The following is a 22,461-nucleotide window of genomic DNA, read 5'->3' on the forward strand; positions in this document are numbered from 1 at the left end:
GGAGCAGCACGCGTGAAACGTGGTTTTGTGGGGCGCCCGGGTGGCTCAGTCGGTGGGGTTGAGCGGCTGCCTTGGGCTCAGGTCAGGACCCCAGGGTCCTGGGATGGAGCCCCTCCGTCCCCCCCGCCCCCCCCCCCATCGGGCTCCCTGCTCAGTGGGGAATCTGCCTCTCCTACCCTTCTACGTCTCCCCTGCTTGTCCTCTCTCTGTGTCCAATAAATAAATAAAATTTTTTAAAAAAATTGTTTTGTTGTTGTTTTGCAAATGGGGGAAAATGAGGGTGGGAAAGGCATGAATTCCTTAAGGTCAAGAAGAAAGATCAGGACCCAGACCTGCCTTTCTGGAGATATAAGATTGGGACTGCCTTCTGAGAGCCATTGTGGCTTACCTCCATCCATGGGGCTTTAGAGGTGGCAAGAATTGTAAAGATGCACTAGTCTAATCTGAGCACGGTGCATCCTCCCCATCCTGGCAACATACCCATATTTTACAGATGAGAAAGCCAAGGCCCAGGGGAAGGGATTGCCTGAGCCACACAGTTGGTGGGAAGCCAGGTCTGACTCCCATTCAATCCAGCGCTCTCATAAGGACCTGAATGAATTGTGTGAATATGCTTAGAGGTGAAGCAGCAGTAATAAAGATAATAATGGGTACCATTTATTGGCCATCCACTAACTACCGTGTTTAAAAAGTTTACATACATTATTGACTTTAATCCTTGGTCCCATAAGGCAGATACTCTATTCCCTTTTTATGGAAAAAGAAACTGGGTTAGAAAAAGGTTAGAAACATGTCCAAAGGCACACAGCCAAAAATAAATAGCGGAGCCAAACTATCCGGCTAACACCTTCACTCCTAATCATATGCTGTTTACTGTCCCAGAGAGAGGCTGGAAAAATCATGTTTCTAATAATTACCTTAGATCACTCATGATGACAGAGAAAAATATGGGGCTCTTATCCCAAACTTAATATTGTTATTAATTTTGATTTTGAAGTATTCATGTTTTTTCTTTTTAATTTCCAATTACATGGACGAATTGCAGCTGGAGACAGGGAGACCCTGAACCTCAGAGAATGTAGAAGTTGTTTAGAGTCAAGCTGGTGAAGCTTGGAATTCAATGTGAAGCTAAGGAATTGGGATTTTATCTGCTAGACATTGTGGAATCAGTAAGTTTCTGCATAGAGAGGAGCCAAACAAAACATATCTAAATGCAAGACGTAGCCAACAAACCTCTGGAGTAAGGGTAACTATAGAGAAAAAGAAGGATAGGGGGAAAACCTCAGGGATTTCATACATTTTAAAATAAAGGAATGAAAGGAGTCAGTGGAAATTATACTGACATGGACCGTAAAGAGGGAGGCATTCTAAGATATGCAAAATGGTTAAGAAGAATGATGACAGAAAAGGTCAGGTCTGGCCATTGACGATAAATCATCAGCAACATTGGAGAGAGCTGGATCAGAAGAGTGTGTGCTCAAGGAAAGGGCTGGAGAAAGAAGGCTGGGGATGGGGAACGTGTAGAGGCAGCAAGCATGGGATACTTGCGTGAGAAATTTGAGATTGAGACAGGGACAGTGCATGGGAGCTTGAGGGAACCAGTACCAAGAGCCTATACATGTCTGAAGGTGGAGGCAAAAGAGCCGAGGGAAATGGAAGAAGCCAGGCAAGGGCCAGCTGAGAGAGCAAGGTGCTTGGGTTACCTTACTCAGGAAGAAATGGGATAGAAAACACAGGGAGCTTTCCAGTTAGGAAAGAAAGATCACTGCTTCTCATGTGGAGGGGATGGAGAACAAGGCTTTAGAGAAGGATAATTAGAGCCAAAGAGCTGGTTAGATGGGAGGACTCCTACTAGAACTCAAGTCTAGGAAAGCAAAGGGCATGAAAGGAATAAAATACAGGTGACATCCAAGTGGTGGAACAGCCCAGTTGGGATGATAATAAAAATAGCTCAATAAACATCGAGTGTTTACTATGTGCTTGGTATTATGTTAACATTTTTAATCCTAAGGTAGGAAAACACTAGACGAGGAAGAGATCAGGTTCTGAAGAGTGAAGCTAAAGATTTAGGGGTATGGAGTGGGATGGATAGGAAGATCAATCAGCAGACAGGTTGGGTTTAAGGAGAGATACTGGAGGCAGAGATATTAGTTAGCAGGCTGTAGCAATAGCTCAGTGGAGATGGAGCAGATGGACTTAGGAAGTAAAAGTGGTCAGGATATGATGGCTAAGTGTGAGTGTAAAGGTGAGAAGTTCAGTGCTGTGGATCTCAATCCTAGTCTTGAGTCCCTAGGACCAGAGTTGGAACCTTGACCATGGCTAGGGGAAGGAAAATGAGTATACTGGATGTCATCCATTTGTCCCATTCAGACATATTCTTATATCCGTCTCTACCATGCCCTGTGCCTTGTGAGGGTGATTTATATGGCCTATATCAATGGATTCCCTTGGGCTTTGGTTCCCGTTTGGGTTCTACTAATTGGAGGATACTATGGATTAAACTTTGTCCACCCCACTCCCTCTAAGTTCATATGTTGAATTACTAAGCCCCAATACCCCAGAGTGGAACCTTATTTGGAAATAAGATCACTGCAGATGTAATTAGTGAAGATGAGGTCATTTGGGTGAGGTCATTTTGGTCATTCAATCCAGGGAGACTGGTGTCCTTATGCAATGGGGAAGCATGGACACAGATACACACAAGGAGAATGTCAATAATGTGAAGATAAATGCAGAGATGGGGGTGATGCTTCTACAAGCCAAGGAATGCCACGTTTGCCAGGGAACCCCTAGAAGCTAGGGGAGAGGCATGAACACAGCTCTCAGAAGGAGCCAACCCTAATGATGCCTTGAACTTCTAGCCTCCAGAACTGTGAGACAGTACATTTCTGTTCTTGAAGCCACCAACTTTGTGGTAGTCTGTTCGGCAGTTTTAGCAAACTAATACAGGGGAGAACAATGGGTGGAGGGAGAGTGAGCCAGAGCTATTTATTCCCCTGGCTCTCTCTCTGCCATGGCGTCACAGGTTGGCTCTCTACCAAAGGTCACACTCCAGTCAGGCAGCCCTCTCTTAGAGTGGCTCTCTCCAGATCTAGTAACCACACTCCCCCCTTGCCCCTTGCCCCCTACGGGTGGTACAGTTCCCAGCTGTTGTTAGCCCTGGGGTACGGCACTATTCCTTGACGGTTTTCCTAAGTCCTGCCTCATCTTTATAAATACACCCTTTATTAGACTCTCATCAAGATGCTCAGTTTGAGTGTGCCATCTATTTCTGCCAAGACCCTGATTAACATAGTGGGTATGCTTAGTAGCCCATAAAAAAAAAATACCATTTATTTTCGAGTTTGAATGAATCGGGAGAATCCATAACCAGAATGGCCTAAGCACATTTTTAATAAAGATTTTATTTATTTATCTGAAAGAGAGAGAGAGAGAGAGAGAACATGGCGGGGGGATGGGGGAGTGAGGAGCAGAGGGAGAAGGAGAAGCAGACTGCCCGCTGAGCAGGAAGCCTGATCCCAGGACCCTGAGATCATGACCTGAGCCAGAGGCAGACACTTAACTGACTGAGCCACCCAGGTGCCCCTGGCCTAAGCACATTTACTGCTGCGAATGAATGGCTTAGAGAATGAGGGAGCTTAGCATGGGATCAAGGTGGCACTGTCCAGGAAGATTTCCTTCACTTAAGAAACATTTATAAAAAAAAGAAAAGAAAAAAGAAACATTTATGGAAGGCCTACTCTCCTGCACCAAGCACTGCTCTAGGTGCTGGGGGGAAAGAGACAAATAAATCATGGCGCTGTGGCCCTCAAGGAGCTCACATCTAGTAGTAGGAGGCAGACACATAAACAATTCCTTGCAGAAAGCATCACAGGTACGGTAGTAGAAGTCAAGGCTGGAGATAAGAACTTTGGAATGGCCAGCTTACAGGAAAGGCAATGGACTCTTGAGGAGCTATGATAATTAAGGGGTGGGAGAGATGCCAGGATAAGAGAACAGGAAGGAATAATTACAATAGTTCAGATATAAACATACTATGTCCTAGGCACTGTGCTCTACTTAGATCAGCTCATTGTCCTCTTCACAACTCTGCGGGGCTCTGTCATTATCTCTGTGTTATAGATGAGAAAATCAAGGCTCAAAGGCTTTAAATTACATGCCCAAGGTTACACAGCTAGCAAGTAGGTAAAAGAGGAATTGAACCTAGCTCTGACTCAAGAGTTTGTGCTTTTAACTACTCGTATACTCAGAGCCAGGAGAGATGGTGATATTATGGAAGCCAAGGTAGGAGAGAATTTAAAGGAGAAATGAGCCGTCACCATGACATGCCCAGAGAGACCAAATAAATTGAGGATTGACAAGACCCTACCAGACATGGCAATTACAGGGTTTAGAGTGAACTGGGCCTGAGTAGTTTCCTTAGCAAAGCAGAAGAACTAACCGAAATGGTCTGAAGAGCAAATGGGAAGTGAGGATGTGGAGATGTCTTCTCAAGGAGTCGAGCATTAGGGAGGAGAGAGAAAACAGGCGAGTTAGAGGAGCTTAGTCAAATACATGAACCCGGCTTTATGTCAGCAGCAGTACCAAACGTTGTCAGTGTCAGGGAGCCCAACTATGAGGACAGACAGAGGGGGATGGACGTGAGGTCTGAGATGTTTGTGTTGTGGGGTTGGGGTGGGTAGGGAGGTTGAAAAAAGAAGTCTGGTGGGTTTGGATCTGTCCAGGGTATGGGGAGAGAGGGGCCTGCCATCAGCTTAGAGGTAAGTAGGAATGGTTGGCGATGTGAGTGGTGCAGTAGGACCCTGACTCCGCCATGGGTGGGCACACACACAGAGGCATGGTCCCCAGGCAAGAAGGGGGCAAGCCTCGGTAGTCCATCTGGGCCTGGGAGGAACACAGGGCCACTGGAGTCTTCTCTGAGGACTTGGGTAGAATTTCAAGGGGGCTGGGTTCTACTTCCTCAAAGGCATCTGAGACTGCAGCCTTGGGCTGGGAGAGATGGTGGGGAAAGGAGTCTGGATTAGAGCAGGTGTGGTGGGGGCAAGACCTGGACTGTGCAGGAAGGAGGGTTAGCTGGGGGCAGGGCCCAGGGATGGTATGCTGGTGGGGCAAGGACCTTGGAAAAGTGGGCAGTGGGGCAAGGATCCAACTCTAGGCAGGGCTGGGAGTGGGGAGTAGCAAAGGGAACACACTCACCGGACTCAGCGCTGCAGCATCCCTAAGGTACTGGCCTAGGACCCGGTGCAGGTCTGGAAGTGAGGGCCACAGGGCGTGCTTCAGGCTCCTTGGGGAGAAGGAAGAGGAGACTGAGTCACAGGGGTGAATTGAGAGGGAAGGGGAGACCACTGAGCTGGGGGTGAGTGAGGCCGAGGTCAGGGAGTAAGGCTTGAAGAAGCAAGAGTCAAGGCAATAAGTGAGATAAGATAGAGGGGCGCTGGTGAGAGGGAGGGGAAGGGGGGGTCAGTGGTGGGAACATGCAAAAAATAGCCCTGCTTCAGGGCCTTTGCACTTGCAAAGGAGCACTCTGCTCCTCTTGATTTGTCATCCCATGTCATTTAGGTCTTTGCTCAACTGCCATCCTGAGGGAGAAGCCTTCCCTGACTGCCATGTCTAAAACAGTACCACCTCCCTTCCCTGTCACTATTTCCTGCTCTGCTTTATTTTTCTTTTTCAGCACTTATTGACTCGTATGCTTATTGTATACACATTAGATTATCATACATGTTTGTGTTTGTCTGTCTCACTCCACGAGCATATAAACTCCATGAGAACACAGAGTTTGTTTGCTGAGTCCTATATCTCTAGGGGATAGATAGCACACTTGTCTGGCTCATAGTAGGTGCTCAAGAAATTAGTTGAATGGGTGAATGAAGAGAACCGGGGGGGCGGTGCTTATTACTAAGTTACTGGGGTAGGTGGTCTCTCTGGGAAGAGGATAGATTAAGGTAAATTGGAGAACCTGCATTGGAAAGACTCGCTGAATAACATTTCAGGTTTCTTTTGCGACCTCACTCACACTTTCCAGGGGAGGAGTGATTTATCTGGCAAGTTGGGGACAGGAAGCTGAGTTTGCCTGATTCAGCAGCATCCCCCAACTGTTTTGTTGGATCTGACTACCTGCACAGAGGCGACAATCCGGTCTGCTCATACAGATGAGTGAATTAAAAATTCAAAGAAAGACACATTCAAGGAGAGATGAGAGCATAGAGGAGGGACATCTGACCTAGTCTAGGGTTACCGAGAGAGGCTGCCTGAAGGAGCTCCCTTCTGAGATGAGTCTTCAAGAACCAAAAGATGTTACCAGCAGAAGGACTGAGGTGGTGTGGATTCCATCATCATATTTGTTTGTTATATTTTGCTTTTCTATCCTTCTGTTTATAACTTCCCATGACATTTCTCTTCAGCTTTTGTCTTCCCACATAAGCAAGTCATTAGCAACATTTATTTAAGGGTGTGCTATTTGGCAGGCACTGGGCTGAAGATCTAAAGATGACCAAGTAAGGTATAGAGAAGATACATAAAGAAATAAACACTGTAAAATGCTACTGGTACTGTGACAGATGTCTGTACTGGGGCACAAAGAGGGTAGCCAACAGGGAAGGTTTAGGAAAGGTTTCTAGGAGCTGGTGGAGAAAGTTATTTAAAGATAAAGGGGTATTAGTCATCCAGGGAGCATGTCCCTGGCAGTGAGAAGCAAAACCATTTGACTTATGGAGGAAATCACCAACAGTTTGGCAAGGCTGATGCACAGGGTGGGAGGATGTAGAAAGGCTGGCAAGGGTCAGATTTTACAGAGCCTTGCTTGTCATTCCAGAGCCTGGATTCTATCCTAGGGAGCAAGTAATGAGGCTTAAGGAGGGGAGTGACAAGTTAATGTGGATTTGAGATTATTTGGGTGGCTGTGGGAGGCTAGATTGGAGGCAGAAGAGGGTCTGTTTCTGTAGCCTGACAGTGTCTGTAGGGCTGGAAAAAGAGGACCACTGTTTGAGGGAGGTTTAGGAGGTGGGATGACCAGCCAGCCAGGCCAGACTGGATAAAGGGGAGGGAGGTGCCTAGTGTTCGGGTTTGCGTGATGCGTGGGCAGCAGCCCTGTTACTGAGATGGGGAGTCAGGAGGTGGGGTTGCTGGAGGTGTCCCGTATAGCGGCACGTTAGAGAGTAAGGAGGCGTGCGACCCCCAGGGGAGGCGTGCACGAAGTGGCTGAAGCCACAGGTGTGGACATGTGGTCCTCGGTCCTTGGCAGAGTGTAACCCTGGGATGCTCGTTTAGAGGCCTCCCACCCCTGTCCCCTGAGTGACCGGGGCGGTACCTGTAGAGCGCAGGGAACTGCCACCTCAGCAGCAGCAGGCCCAGGAGGGCGCTGACGCCCAGCACCACGAGCAGAGCGGTCACCAAGGTGATCCAGGCTAAGGGACAAAACCAGTCAGATCTCTGCGGCCCTGGGCCGGAGCCCCGGCCCGGCCCCTCAGACCCCGCCCCGGCCCCTCAGGCCCCGCCCCCGGCATCACAGGCCCCGCCCCGGCCCCTCCGACTCCGCCCCAGCCCAGCCCAGGCCCGCAGGTCCCGCCCCCAGCCCCAGGCCCCGCCCCTCGCGCAGCCGCAGAGCGCCCGGCGCCCCGCGCGGCCCTCACCGGTCTCGGAGGTGGTGTCCACCCTCACCGGGTCTGACCAGGCGCTCCAGGGGCCTTGGTAGGTGGGGCCGTGGAGCCTGGCGCGCAGCTGTAAGCGGTAGCGGGAGCGCGGGCGCAGCTCCAGGGTGTCTCCCCGGGCCCCGAGAGGCGGCTCCAGCACCTGCGCGGGGGTGGGGGGTGGGGGGCGGGGAGCGAGGCGATGGGCAGGCTCGGGCGGCGGGGCCTCGGCAGCCTGGCATCTTTGGGCCAAAGCCCTACCGCCCTGAATCTCCGGGGATCCCCGCCCCGCAAAGGGCCTCCCAGGCAAAATACATGCATCCCGGCGGAAACTTGCGAGACGGAGCCGCCTCGCCCTCCCGAGCCCCGAGAGGAACGCGCCCGACACACCGACCTCACCTGCACCGAGAACTAACTACTCCTCCTGACACAAGTGCACCCAGCACTGACCAGGTCCCGCGGGCATCCCGCCAGAAGTGCTCCCTAGGATCCGGGTCAGGCGACGGGAAACCCCGGGCACATTTAGATGCTCAGGGCCACATAGACTGTTCACATGCATCACATACAAGTAACATGCATCCAGCGGCGGATGCCAGGTGCTCAGGATACAGGGACAGATTCGTGTGGACAAGCAGGGAGGCGAGCAAACATAACTGCGGGGGATGTCAAGCCCTGTGCTAGGCATCGGGACAGAGGATAAATGAAACATGGTTTCTCACAAGTCTAATGAGGAAGACATGCAAACCCGTAAATAATTACGAGTAATTAGTGCAATAATGGTGATGCAAGTAAGGGAGAATGGGAGCATGAAGAGGCATGTCATGCTGCCTGAGTTGCTTGCTTGGGGGTTACAGAGTAGTTCAGGAACCCGCTAAGCAGGTGGATGGGCAGGCTGGGTGCTCAAAGATGAGCTAGGACAGTGGGGGTAGGGATCTGAGGACTGTTAGTACAATAACCTCAACTTCCGTGTTAATAAATGGAGGGAAGGGACAAGGGAAAAGAAGGAAGAGCCAAGGGTGATTCCAGGGTAAGTGGTAGTGCCACTGTCAGGGAACAAGTAAGTTTGAGGAAGACATACTATATGGTTCCATTTTATTAAGTTCAACAACAGTCAAAACTTATCAATGATACAGTGAGACTAATGGTTACCTTGGGGTATGTGTGTGGCCGAAAGGGGCAGGAGGAGCTTCTGGGGTGCTAGAAATAACCTATATCTTGATCTGGGCAATGGTTAAATGGGTGTATACATGTACCAATTGATCAATCGTATATTTAAGATCTATGTATTTTACTGAATGTAACTTATACCCCTATAAAAAGGTAAAATAGAGCAGCCCAGGTGGCTCAGCGGTTTAGCACCGCCTTTGGCCTGGGGTGTGATCCTGGGAACCTGAGATCGAGTCCCATGTTGGGCTTCCTCTGTGGAGCCTGTTTCTCCCTCTGCCTGTGTCTCTCCCTCTCTGTGTCTCTCATGAATAAATAAATAAATAAAATATTTTTTAAAAAAAAGGTAAAATAAACTTAGGGAGGAGCAGGAGTTTAGTTTTGGATATACTGGATTGCAATGTCCCAGGGGCCTTTTGTGCAGAGCTGTCTGGTAAGAAGTTATAATACATGCGGTTAGTGAGAATAAAAGCAGAGAAAGTAATATTTAACTAAGTTATATTGAGTACCTTCTATCTGCCAGGCAGTATGCTAAATATTTATACATTTAATTTTTACTAATAACTCTGGAAGATAGGTAGTTGTATCTCCATTTCACCAATGACAAAAGTGAGACTTCCAAAGTTCAGGTAATTTACTTAGGGCATAGAAGTTCCTTTCCATACGGGTGTTGGAATGGTAAGTTTGTGATGGTTAATGCATAGTCATTAAAACTATAAGCAGTTACATAGGGTGAGCATATATATTTATCTAGAAAAAAGTCTAGAATGGGGCTATAGGAAGCATAACATATTCAGGAAGGGTGGAAAAGGAGGAGCCAGGAAAGAGTGAGGAGGTTCAGCCAGAGAAGTAGTTGAGAATCAGGAGACTGATATCCCAAAGGCAAAGGGAGCAGAAAACTTTAAATGGGAGTAGTCAGCAGTGTCAAATGCCAAGGACAGGTTAAGATCCCAGCTGAATCAGATAAACATAGATATACAAACCCAGACACAGGTACATGGATGCCCTCACTCTTGATAACAGATCCAATGAAACTCAGGAATACCCTGTATAGTGAGATCTGTGGGCATTTTTTCCTTGGTCATACCTTCCAGTCTTGATGGCCTTCTCCTGTGTATCGGAGCTGATAGCAGGTCTCTTGGGCTCCCCAGGATGATGGGTGTTGCCATTCCAATTCCAGCTGCCCACTGGAGACCTCCCTCCATTGCAAGTTTGGAGTGGGGATGAGCACTACGGGGATGCCAGCAGGGACTGGCCTAAGCCCTTTTGTGCATGAGATATCATGCCACCAGGGCCATGGGTCAGAAGTGGTGATCCTGGGGCATGGGGTCCGGGGCGGTAGGGGCAGAAAGTGTGTGGGAGGAGAAGGGAAGCAAGTTCTTACCAGCCTGGTGGATCCAGAAAGGGGAGCCCAGGTAGCTGTGAACAGCACCCTGGGCTGTGGTCACCTCCACAAGGATGTGAATAATGCTGTCGTTTCGTGACTTGAAGTGGCAGCGGGAGAACCGGGAGGGCTGTAATCCTGGATTTTTCTCCTCTTCACACTTCTCCCAAATGGGATCCCTAAGAATCATCCCCATGGAGTCATTGAGCCAGACCTACCTCCATACTAATCCTGATAAATCCCATCCCACGGGATATGGCCTGTAGGGATTATAATCTAAATCTTCCCTTGGATGAACTTCCAAAGCTTTCTGTCTTCCTGCCATGATGTTTTGTTTTCGGAAGTTGACTTTGGTGTCCAGCCTCTTCCCCTTAAGCAAAGAGCTAAATGATTCATGAAAATAGCCTGGGCCCTAGAGTTCAGGTCTTGGCTTATTGGTGTACTACTCTGGTAAATGATTTCTCTCTGCTCCCATTTCCTCATCTGTAAAATGGGTTAATAATCCTTACTTCACAGGATTGTTTCAAAGAGCCTTCATCTTTCTGGTGGAAAGATCATATTTTTCATCTCGTACAGTAGGCCTGTTAATCACCTCTCTATGTTCTACTATTAGATGATTACAATAGCCTCCCAACTGGCTCTTCTGCCTTCGTTTTCACCACTCCCTTGTGGAGTTTGTTCTCCACAGAGCCACCTGAATTTGCTTCCAAAACGTTGATTTGAGGATGTCCAGAAGATATCACCAACCTGTCCATTTGTTTGAACCTTTCCCACTACCACATTCAATGAACCACCTCGATCTCTGGCCTGGATTAAGGCAAACGTCTAACTGGTGGCTCTCCTTCTACCTTTACTTCTTCATCATTTCACAGAGAAACATATCTTTTTAAAAGGAAAGTCATATTACATCACTCTTCTGCTTGAAATCCTTCGGTGGCTCCCTGTCCCCCCTTGAATGAAAGCCAAACTCCATGCCAGGGCCCACAGGACTCCATATGATTTAGTTCCTCCCTGCCTGGCCATTCATATCTCCTATAATGCTTCTTTTTTTTTTTTTTTTTTTGTTTTTGTTTAATGCTTCTTTTTTTAAAAAATTTAATTCAAATGGCAAACATATAGTATAACATCCAGTTCATCTCCTATAATTCTTTTTTTTTTTTAAGATTTTATTTATTCATCAGAGACAGAGAGAGAGAGGCAGAGACACAGGCAGAGGGAGAAGCAGGCTCCATGCAGGAAACCCGATGCGGGACTCGATTCCGGGACCTGGGATCACCCCCTGAGCCGAAGGCAGACACTCCAGTGCTGAGCCACCCAGGCGTCCCCATCTCCTATAATTCTTAACACCAGTGTGCCACCCTTCATCTACATGGGCTGCCTTGCTGTTCTACAGATGTGCCCCGTACACCGCGTTTGCACTTCACCTTGCCCTGGATTACTCTGACTCTAGATCTCCATGTGACTCATTCTTTTTTTTGCCATTTAGGCCTCCACTCCCTGTCTGCTCCTTGGTGAGGCTTTCTCTGACCACACAATCTAAATTAGCACCCATCCCCCATGCTCTCACTTAGTCTCTGTCATATAACCTGTTCCGTGGTCTCTTTACTTCTTTTTCAGCCCTCCCTTCCTCTTCCGCCAACTACAATGGAAGCCCCAACAATATGGAAACTTTTCTGTTTTATTTGGCACTCTACAGTGTGGCACATAGCCACCCTCAATAATTATTTATTGAACAAATGAATCATGTCTCCTTCCTGATTATAATTCCTAAATGGCTAGCTATTACTAAAATTATTTACTAATGAATTTATGTATTTACTTCTTTATTCAACAGATAGTTGATCCATGTGCCAGGCACTGTCCTAGGCCCTATGAATATAGAGAGGAATAATCAAGGAGCTCTCATTCCAGTGGGAATGGTAGAAAAACAGACAGATGGTATTTTTCTATGGTGTGTACAGCCTGGTTTGAGGGGTATCAAGGAGGAAAAAAAAAACCCTTTTTTAAAAAAAAGACTATTTATTCATTCATGAGAGACATAGAGAGAGGCAGAGACATAGGCAGAGGGAGAAGCAGATTTCTCAGAGGAAGCCTGATGCAGGACTCAGTCCCAGGATGCTGGGATCACGCCCTGAGCCAAAGGCAGATGCTCAACCACTGAGCCACCCAGGCGTCCCATCAAGGAGGACAATCTAACCCAGATGGGGAGGGTCAGAGAATACTTCCTGGACAAGGCAGTGCTTGGACTGAGTTTTGGACTATAAATAGGATAGGCAAAGGGGATAAACAGGCATCCCAGGCATATGCTTGTGCACAGATAAGAGATATGGTGCTTTGGGGGAAATTCTAAGTGGTACAGAATGCTCTTAGCTTAGAGGGCCTAGTGGTGAGTGGTAAGTGGCAGAGGGCAGACTAGGTCGTGGATAGCCTTATGACTTTTTTTTTTAAGATTTTATTTATTTATTAGAGAGAGAGAGAGAGAGAGGAGAGAGAGAGAGGCAGAGGGAGAAGCAGGCTTCATCATGCAGGGAACCTGACATGGGACTTGATCCCGGGCCTCCAGGATCACGCCCTGGGCTGAAAGCGGCGCTAAACCGCTAAGCCACCGGGGCTGACCCCTTATGACTTTTTTAAGGAGCTTGAACTTAGTCTTGGAGTAATTATGGATTGTAGTAATGTAGTAATATGTAGCAATTTAAGGATTTTAAACAGAAACTTGTCAAAATTAGCATTGTACTTTGGGAAGGTCACTGTCACCACACTTTGTAGGAAAGAATGTGTGAGGGCAGACTAGAAGCAGGGAAATCCAATAGGACACTTTTATGGTCTCCACGTATGAAGTGATGAGGACCAGAAACAGGGTGGTGGCAAGTGGGGTGGAGGAAAAGAGATGGATTCAGGGGATACTGAAGAGGTAGAGATGACAAGACTGTTTCTGATTGGACCTGGAGGGTGGGGAAAAAGCAGAAGTCCAGGGTGACTTTCATGTTTCAGGCCCAGAAAACTGAGTTGATGGAGGACAAAAGGAAGAGGAGCAGGTTTGGGTAAAAAAAATGGTGATGTCAGTTTTGCTTCCCTTTAATCCATTCATGACACCTCTAGACTGTGGAAATCTGTGCAGTTATTAAAAAGAATCAGTTACATCTTTTTGCAATGGGCTCCAAGACACATTTTTAAGGAAAAAAAGTAAGTTGGCAAACCATATATATAATGTGATCCAATTTATACTGAAAATTAAATGTTATCTATAGATATGTGTAAGTACATAGAAAAACTGCAAGAATACATTAAAACTGTTAATGGCGGTTTCTTCATGATTTATTAATTTAGCAATTTTTGCTGAGTAACTGCTAAGTTCCAGGCACTGTGGTAGGTGAGAATACATTAATGAGTAAAAGCAGACATTGACTTTGCCCTTAGGGATCATGTATAGTCAAGATGAGCTTTTCTCAGGGCGCCTGGGTGGCTCAGTCGGTTAAACGGTTAGACGTCTGCCTTTGGCTCAGGTCATGATCCTGGAGTCCTGGGATCGAGCCCCACTTTGGGCTCCGTGCTCAGCGGGGAGCCTACTGCTCCCTCTGCCCTTCACCCCACCTGTGCTCTCTCTCTCTCGCTCATTCTCTTTCTCTCTCAAATAAATGAGTGAAATCTTAAAAAATTAAAAAAAAGATCATCCTTTTTCAACTGGAGTCCTGAGACAGAATGATATTATCAGTTAAATAATCACATACAGTATAAATGTAAAATTGTAACTATGATAAGTACTTAGGAAGGAGAGGTATGTGGTACAATCAGGTGCTATTGGACCTGATGAAGAAGACCAGGAGCCAGTTCCCTGAGGAGGTGACATTTGAGTTGAGACATGAAGGATAAGTAGAAGTTAGGACAGGAGGGCTGGGTAGACAGCATGTATAAAGACCTGGAGGTGGGAGACAATGTGGCAGGTAGAAGAAATAAAGACTTGTAGAGAAGAAAAGGCAGCATGGTGTAAGAGGAAGCTGAAGGCATTTGTAGGGGCTGAGTCTTTTAAGTACTCTGTGAGGCCACAATAGGGTTCTTCTTCTTCTTTTTTTAAATTCCAAGATCAGTGGGGAGTTGTTGAAGATTTTTAAGCAGAGACTGTTGTGTTCATTTTTACACTTTAAAAGATAACTCTGGCTTCTAAGTGGAGAATGATTTGAAGGATTTAAGAGGTGATCAGTTAATAAGTCTTCTCAGTAGCTCAAGTGAGACATCACGATGGCTCCTACTAGGGGAATGGCAATGATGAACAAAAGTGGACAGATTCTGGAGATATTTAGTAGGTAAAGCCAACAAGATTTGGTTTTAACTTTCTTACACCACACACAAAAATAAATTCAAAATGGATGACAGACAGTACTCCATCAAAATCCTAGAGGAGGACACAGGCAGCAACCTCTTTGACCTTGGCTGTAGCAACTTCTTACTAGACATGTGGCTGTAGGCAGGGAAAGAAAAACAAAAATGAACTATTGGGACTTCATCAAGATGAAAAGCTTCTGCGCAGTGATGGAAACAATCAACAAAACTAAAAGGGAACCTAATTGGGGGGGGTGCTGGGTGGCTCAGTGGTTGAGCATCTGCCTTCACCCCAGAAGGAATCCTGGGATCCTGGGATGAGTTCCACATCCGGCCCCCCACAGGGAGCCTGCTTCTCCATCTGCCTATGTCTCTGCCTCTCTCTCTGTGTCTCATGCATAAATAAATAAAGTCTAAAAAAATAAATAAAAGGCAGCTTCCAAAATGGGAGAAAATATTTGCAAATGACATATCTGATAAAGGGTTAGAATCCAAAATCTGTAAAGAACTTAACAAATTCAACACCCAAAGAACAAATAGGCCAGTTAAGAAATGGACAGAAGACATAAACATTTTTCCAAAGGAGACATACAGATGGCTAACAGGCATATGAAAAGATGCTCAAAATCACTCATCATCAGGGAAATACAAATCAAAACCACAATGAGAGAAAAAAAAAAAAAACACCACAGTGAGCTACCACCTCACACCTGTCAGAATGGCTAAAATTATCAACACAAGAAACAACAGGTGTTGGTGAGGATGCAGGGGAGAGGGGAACCCTCACACTGTTGACAGGAGTGCAAACTGGTGCAGCCACTCTAGAAAACAGTACGGAGGTTCCTTGAAAAGTTAAAAATAGAACCACCCTATGACCCAGCAATTGCACTACTAGGTATTTACCCAAAGGATACAAAAATACAGATTCGAAGGGGTACATGTACCCGATGTTCATAGCAGCATTATCAATAGTAGCCAAACTATGGAAAGAACTCAAATGTCCATTGACTGATGAATGGATAAAGAAGATGTGGGATATATATATATATATATATATATATATATATATATATATAATGCAGCCATCAGAAAGAACAAAATCTTGCCATTGGCAATGACATAGATGGAGCTAGAGTGTATTATGCTAAGTGAAATAAGTAAGTCAGAGAAAGACAAATACCATATGATTTCATTCATGTGGAATTTAAGAAATAAAACAGATGAACATATGGGAAGAAGAAAAGAGAGGGAAACAAACCATATGAATCTCTTAATGAGAGAGTACAAACTAAGGGTTGATGGAGGGAGGTTGGCAGGGGATGAGCTAGATGGGTGATGAGCATCAAGGAGGGTATTGTGATGAACATCGGGTGTTGTAAGTGATGAATCACTAAATTCTACTTCTGAACCCAATAGTACACTATAGGTTAACTATCTAGAATTTAAATAAAAATCTGAAAAACACAAACTTGGTTTTAGATTGGGTGTGGGGGGAGTGACAGATCAGTGAGGTGCTTGGTGGTAATTCTTGAAGGTGAAATCTTAATTGGATTTGCTGGTGGAGGGGTTCAGTATGCATTTGAGTATGGGAAGGCCATTCAAAGTTTAACAAAGGTCACTCTGTCAGCAGCATGAGGGATAAACTGCAGGTGAATGAGAATGTAGGTTGTTGCAGTGGTTCAGGTGCTATGATTAAATCTGGGCTAAACCCAGGCCAATGGGGATGGAGAGAGGCTGAGAAGGTAAAATACCTATTGGAGGATGAGAGCATGGAGGCCAGTTGGTCTGGGGACAAGGGAGGGGAGTGAAGAGGACCAAGAGCAATCTCTCCCCTTCTGCATGATCGTGCCTCTCTCCCGTGACGTCCCAATCAGCAGTTCAGCTCTCACCTGTGTCCGGGGCAGCACCGTGCCCTGCTGTGATAGAAGAAGCCTCGGGAGCTAGCGTGGTCCCGTTGCTGCCACTGACAGGTAACATTCTTCAGGTTCAAGGTAAAGCACTGCAGTCCGATTTCCACTGAGTTAACAGAAGGAAGTCCCATTAGGGCCAACACGTTCCCACTCTCCAGATCATCTTTAGCCACATAACTGGGAATATTTACCCCCCTTCTTTGTTCTCTCCCCAAATATGGTTCACTCTGTCCAGTGGCAAGTTTGAAGTCATCAGGAAGCACCACAGTTCCTAGAGCTTCCATATCCATTCCACACCTCCTAGAGATCTTTTCTATCGCCTCCCCATCTTCCCACTCTTGTGTTGACTCACCTGCATCTCCAGGCAGGTCCACGGTTGCAGGGAGGGACCAGGATCCCCAGGAGCCATGGAGGGAGACCCCATCGGGTTGGCTGCGCAGCTGGAGCCAGTAGGATTTACCCGGCTGGAGCCCCGAGATGAGACAACTTCCACTCCTCACTGTTAGAGATGAAGCCTTGGGAGAAGAATCCCAGCCTCAGAATCTAGGTCTGCCTCAACTGAGACAGCCTCCATCTCTTATATTTGAAGCCCCATAGCATACCTGTGGAGAGATGCCCAGTTCCTCACTGGATAGATATGCACACAGACTAGGGGCCAGGTGAGTGGGTTTCAGGTGGTGTTCAGAGCTTTCTAGGAAAATCACCATTAACTCAAAGGCCTGAAACACTCAATTCTGTTGGTGTGAATGACCCAATGTGGGAGATTCCTAAATTGATATGGCTCCCAAGCCCATACTAACTCCCCAAGCACCAGCCCAGTCTGGAATCCCCAAAGTATGGCCTTCCCTTTCTTGGGGCAAAATCTTGGGGAGGATGTAGAAGGTGGGGTAGAAGAAGGCTAGGATACTTCTCTAGTTGGGAAGGTCTGCTCTGGTCCGTCCTGTTGGAGCATCATGGGCTGAACACATGGAGGCTGGTGCAGAGCTGGGTCTGGGTTCAGTCTCTGCAGAACTGGACAGCAGGTTTCTTTGGGCAGCAGCTGCATGACTGTGGGACCAATGGAACTCCTGGGATCCTTGGGGCCATAGCGGAGTTCATGCCTCAGGAAATCACTGATTTCGGGAGCTGGGGCCTCCCAGCTGATCTGAAGTTCCCCTGGCTGGCTCCCGCCAGAAGCCTTAATGATATCTGGGGGAGCTGGCAGGCCTGAGGGGCAAGACAGGGTACGTGAGAACTCTCTGAGTGCCACAGTTGATAGTTCAACCCATGGACTGTAGGGAGGGGAGCTGGAAGCTGGCTGGGACAGCCCGTGGATTCTAGATCACAGGCCATTGCTCTTGGAGGCCAGGGCAAGGAGGTTCCTTGGCCTGTTCTCCTTTCCTCATCAGAACAGTGACTCCACTGCAGGTTTGTTAGCCTCAGTGCCCTCATCTCTGTGTCCTTGTCACCTAGCACAGTAGGTGTTCTGTAACCGTTGAATGAGGAAATGAACAGGTTAACGATGGGGGGTGGGGCACAGGTTGTCTCTGGTATGAAATGAAGTCCAGCTCTGGTTGCCAAGAATGATACGGGGGTCCTGAAGGAGCTCTGGCGGTCTGCTAATGAAGGGCATCCGCATTGCCCTCAAAGGGCACAAACCAGGCTGATCCTAGGAGCTGGACTGAGGGCAGCAGAGAGAGGGGCCAGGGTGACAGGAGGGTGGCCCTTACCCACACTGTCCACATAGAGTACCCGCTGGGTCAGAGTCTGGTTCAGAAACACGTTCTTCACCCACAGGTGCAGGGGGAAGAAGAGGCGAACTTCCTCCTGGGCTGGAAACTGACACACGTATCGGGTTCCAAAGGGGAGCACGCTCTGGGAGCTCAGAGGGCAGGCGCGGGGCTTCTCCCTGTGGGCGTAGGAGGAGTCTGCTCTGCCTCCATGGCCACCTTGACAGGCTCCAGCGACCCAGGTCTGGGCCCAAGCCCAACTTCTATTTCCATTACTGCCACTTTTCTACTCAGTGCCTGGGACAGGTGGGGTTGGGGGGTATGGGGGGTTGGGGCTGGGGCTGGCCAAAGTACTCTGTTCAGTGGCTACTGAGGGCATGTGGTCCTCTGATAGGGCCAGAGGCGGGGGAGCTACAGGAGCCGGGGTAAATGCAGGGCGGATCCAGGGGCCTGTGGCACAGCCCAGCACGTACTCTGGGTAAGCATACAGCAGCTGGTATGTTCCATTGGGCGCTGCCTCTTCCTCATCCCAGAAGCAAGTGAGGTCCTCAAATGTTCGAGAGAAACAGTTCAGAGGCTCTGAATCCAAGGCCAGCAAGGAGGCACCTGAGGAACAGCTGGGGAGTTGGGCTCTGGTCCTCCCAGGCGTGTTTATGGACAAGAATAAGGGACTGCTGGGCACCTCCTACCTTGCACCCCTCCCAGGGCTCCCTCTTCCTGGGTATAGGTGATCTCCACCCTCCATACACCTCACCTTGGCTGGTGACTTGTGCCAGGTTTTGGGGGGCCAGGAGGAGGCAGGAGGTGACCACCAAGAGGGCCCAGGAGGGCATCTTCTCCGGCGCTGTATGCCTGCCTTAGCCCATCCTCCCCTCAGGAAGCCGGGCCCCAATCCCCTCCCAGGCCAGCCCCTCAGGTTCCTGTCAGATACAGCCCCACGTCCTGTCCCTGTCCCTGCCCCTGTGGGGCCCGTCCAGACCACACTGGGGCCAGGGGCCAGGGGAGGGGGAGTGGGAGTGGGCAGGAGCGTAGGAGGAATTCAAAAGAGAAGATATAGGCCTTTGAGTGCCGGAGGGAGATGGGGGTTACATTTCTGACCATGTCCCAGAAGGAGACGGAGCCTCTGGGTGCGTCTCTGTCAACTATTCCAGAAGAGTGTAGTATCCACAAGAAGAGCAACATTTACTGAGCATTTACTATGCTGCTCTGTGTCCAGGACTTTATTGCCTCAGCTCATCCTCACACTAGTCATATTTCCATTATGGAGACGAGGAAACTGAGATGCAGAGCAGAGAAGTTGAAAGATTTGCCCAAGATCACAGACCTTTATCACTGACAGGTAAAGCGCAGGAGGTCAAGCTTCAGAACCCAAGTGCTCACCAGCGACGCCTTAGCCGCTGGAAGGTGTAGTCCTTCGAGAAACAAGGGCCTCACAACCATGACAAGATGGTGGCTACTTCCAGTTTAATGAGTTTGATAACTTGGTGTACAAACACGTTCTCCCCGGAACCGGATGTGCACCATCCCGGTGGGTAGCCTCCGGAGCTGCCTCTGGTCCTTTGCTCACTCAAAGTGTGGCCGGTGGATGGGCAGCAGCAGCATTCCCCGGGCATGTGTTAGGAATGCAGAATCGTGGGCCCCACCCCAGACCTACTAAAACAGAATCTGCCCTTGACCAAACGCCCCCCAGATGATTCGAACACACGTGTAAGTCTGCAAAGACTGGTCTCAGGGGCTCAGCTGTGCTCATCTTCTTCACATTAGTAGCAATCGAGTGGGGGTGATCCCTTGTCTGAGGCCCAGGCCGCCTCCTGGGAGTGCTGGAACTACAGGTGGCTTTGTGCCCCCAGTCAGGAGCTTTGACTCCTGCAGGGATAGAGAGGAGCACATGCCACATGAACTCCCCCATTTAGCCCCTCTGGCCTCAGCTGGTGCTACCTTTGCTGGCTCTACAGGCTAAGCGGCCTCAACGGCAACCTTGCTCTCCTCCTCCTGAATGAATGCTGCTTACAGAGAGACTGGGGGCCGGGAAGAGGGAGTAAGTGGGAATCCTCCTGCCCTCCAGTGAGGTCTTAGTTTCTCCGGCACCATTTCTCTGCAGACATTCCCGAGGCCAGGCTTGTCCTGATTCTGTCCAGCTCTCAGGTTACAAGAACCAGCTTCCTTTGGCCAATGGGGATGACTTCGGAGGCCTCCCCCAGTCCCCAATCCAGGGCCTCCCAACCTCCCGGTCTAGTGCATCTTTAATGTCCACACACTCCCAATGCTTTGACGCTATGTATACGCTAATGACTTCAAAATTATTATCTCCAGCTGTGGCTTCCCCTGGGCTCCAGATTTAAATCCCCAACTGCCTACTTGGCATCTCCACTTGCACGTCTAATGGGTATCTTATACTTAAGATGGCCAAAATGAGACTCTTGATTCTTGTTCTGACCCCGAAGCTTGTGATTTTGTTTCTTTTTCCTCTAGTCTTACCCACTCTGTAAATGGCACCACCGTCTACTCACTTGATCAAACCCGAAACCTCAGTACTCCTTGATTCCTATCTTTCTCTTACCCTACATTCAATTCACTAGGAAGTCCTATTCGATATTCTTTCAAAATGTACCCCGAATCTAAATACTTTTTTCCACGTCCCACCATCTAGATCAAGTCTGGGCTAATGCAGTAGCTTCCTACCTGCCTGCACTCTTGGGGGTGGGGGTAGGGGATAAGGGGTGAGGGTGGAGAACGTGGGGGGGGCATCTCTCCTTCAGGCCTCCACAGGACAGAATGAGCTGGGTTGTTGTTGGTGGGTTTTTTTTGGGGGGGGGGATTTTATTTATTTATCCATGAGAGACCCAGAGAGAGGGGCAGAGACACAGGCAGAGGGAGAAGCAGGCTCCTCCAGGGGGAACCTGATGCGAGGCTCCATCACAGGACTCCCCCTCCCCCAAATCACGCCCTGAGCCAAAGGTTGATGCTCAAGTACTGAGCCACCCAGGTGTCCCCAGAGTGAGCTGTTTTAAAATGCAAATCAGACTTCTTTCCTCCTCTGCTTAAAACCCACTAATGATTTCCTACTGAACTTAGAATAACATCCAAATACTTCCCAGGGCACACAGGCCCTGCCTGGGGATACAAGGTCTTGTGTGGGGTGGCCCCTACTTCTTTCAATCTGACCTCCTACCGCTGTCTTCACTCTCAACCAGCCACAGTAACCTCATTGTGTCTCTCATCTCAATCTTTATCAAGGTCAACCTTTCTGCAACATTTGATATTTCTCCTCCTTCCTTGGCTTCTACAATGTATCACATTCTCCTGGTTTCCTCCTGCCTCCTGGAACATTCCCTCCCAGTTTCTTTCTTTCTTTCCTCTTTCTCTGACATGTTCTCGCTTCCCAGGTGTCCTTGCTTTGCCCTTCATATTCCCCAAGTGATCTCATGGCTTCAGTTCCATCCGTAGACCAGTAACTCCCAAGATGGTACCACTCTCTTGAACTTCAAATTTGCATTTCCTTGATTGGAGGTCTCTGTTGTTCCAGAGGCACTTCGCCAAGTCCCCAGATCACTAACCCACACACCCTTGCGGATTTTTCTCTTCCTATGTTCTGCATCGCACCCTAGGTTCCTGGGCATCCAAGCCTGGAACCTGAAAGTTATCCATGAATCTTCATTCTCCGTCTGCTCTTGCATCCAAGCCTGAGAAGAGGTGCCTTCCCCAGGCCTTTGCTTCTTTAGAATATCAAGGGGAACTAGAAGAGACTTAGGGGAAAGGAGGCCTCTCAGGTATGCCCATTCTTTGGCTAAAGAGTCCAGTAGGCCCCTTGAGGTCCAGCCTAGGTCAGCAGGCCTAGGCTTTTCTCAGGATATAAGGTCAAAGCCCTGACTTGGAAAAGCCTGTATTTGATCTCTCTGCAGCTATTGCTTGGGGAATGTAAGGGGATGCTGGATGAAACCTGGCTCAGGGAGTAAGGGTACCGTTAAACTATCTCCGAGGGCAAGAGGGAGCCCTGTTTTGTAGCATTTGCAGCTTTTGGGGTGCAAATACTCCACCACAGCCAATTTTAAGCTGCTAACATGATGTCACTGAACAGTGAGTCAGGAGAAGTGGCTCTCGTGAGCCCGTGCCTGTCTCCCCATTTTCCCCAGATCTCCACCCAGTCGGACAGCCTGGAATAGGTAACTCTAGGCCCCTGGATCCTCCATCTCCCCATCACTTACTTCCCCAGCCTTGCCAAACTCCTCTCCAAACGTCCCACTTGTTCAATTGCTCCAGCAGTGTGTCAGAGCACCATATTTCCCCAAGCCTTTGTCAATGTTTTAAGTTTGCTGAGAGTTGACAAATGGTCCAATGTCCTCACT

The 22,461-nt window shown here is 48.4% G+C and overlaps 1 protein-coding gene across 1 annotated transcript; it reads right to left on the minus strand.

Moving 5' to 3' along the window:
• Positions 1-138: 138 nt before the first annotated feature.
• On the minus strand, positions 139-18,982 carry MPL (MPL proto-oncogene, thrombopoietin receptor). Its single transcript, XM_035699201.2, has 12 exons — positions 18,870-18,982; positions 18,589-18,721; positions 18,116-18,294; positions 17,314-17,612; positions 16,759-16,921; positions 16,386-16,512; positions 10,177-10,355; positions 9,880-10,022; positions 7,632-7,791; positions 7,310-7,406; positions 5,197-5,284; positions 139-4,989 (listed from the first exon to the last, which is right to left on the minus strand). Exons 1-12 carry the CDS (start codon positions 18,946-18,948, stop codon positions 4,750-4,752), a joined length of 1,887 nt encoding a protein of 628 aa, XP_035555094.1. The 5' UTR covers positions 18,949-18,982; the 3' UTR covers positions 139-4,749.
• Positions 18,983-22,461: the final 3,479 nt, after the last annotated feature.

This window comes from Canis lupus, chromosome 15, assembly GCF_003254725.2.
Source record: "Canis lupus dingo isolate Sandy chromosome 15, ASM325472v2, whole genome shotgun sequence".
In the NCBI taxonomy this organism is placed as follows: Eukaryota; Metazoa; Chordata; class Mammalia; order Carnivora; family Canidae; genus Canis; species Canis lupus.

What these genes read in the sequence shown, in the direction of transcription:
- MPL (XM_035699201.2), bottom strand. Translation starts at nt 18,948, where the DNA reads ATGCCCTCCTGGGCCCTCTTGGTGGTCACCTCCTGCCTCCTCCTGGCC. An exon ending in AAGGCCATCAAGACTGGAAG is followed by an intron (nt 7,792 to 9,879) that starts GTATGACCAAGG and finishes ACCCCCGCGCAG; the next exon opens with GTGCTGGAGCCGCCTCTCGG. An exon ending in CAGTTCCCTGCGCTCTACAG is followed by an intron (nt 5,285 to 7,309) that starts GTACCGCCCCGG and finishes CTTCTCCCCAAG; the next exon opens with GAGCCTGAAGCACGCCCTGT.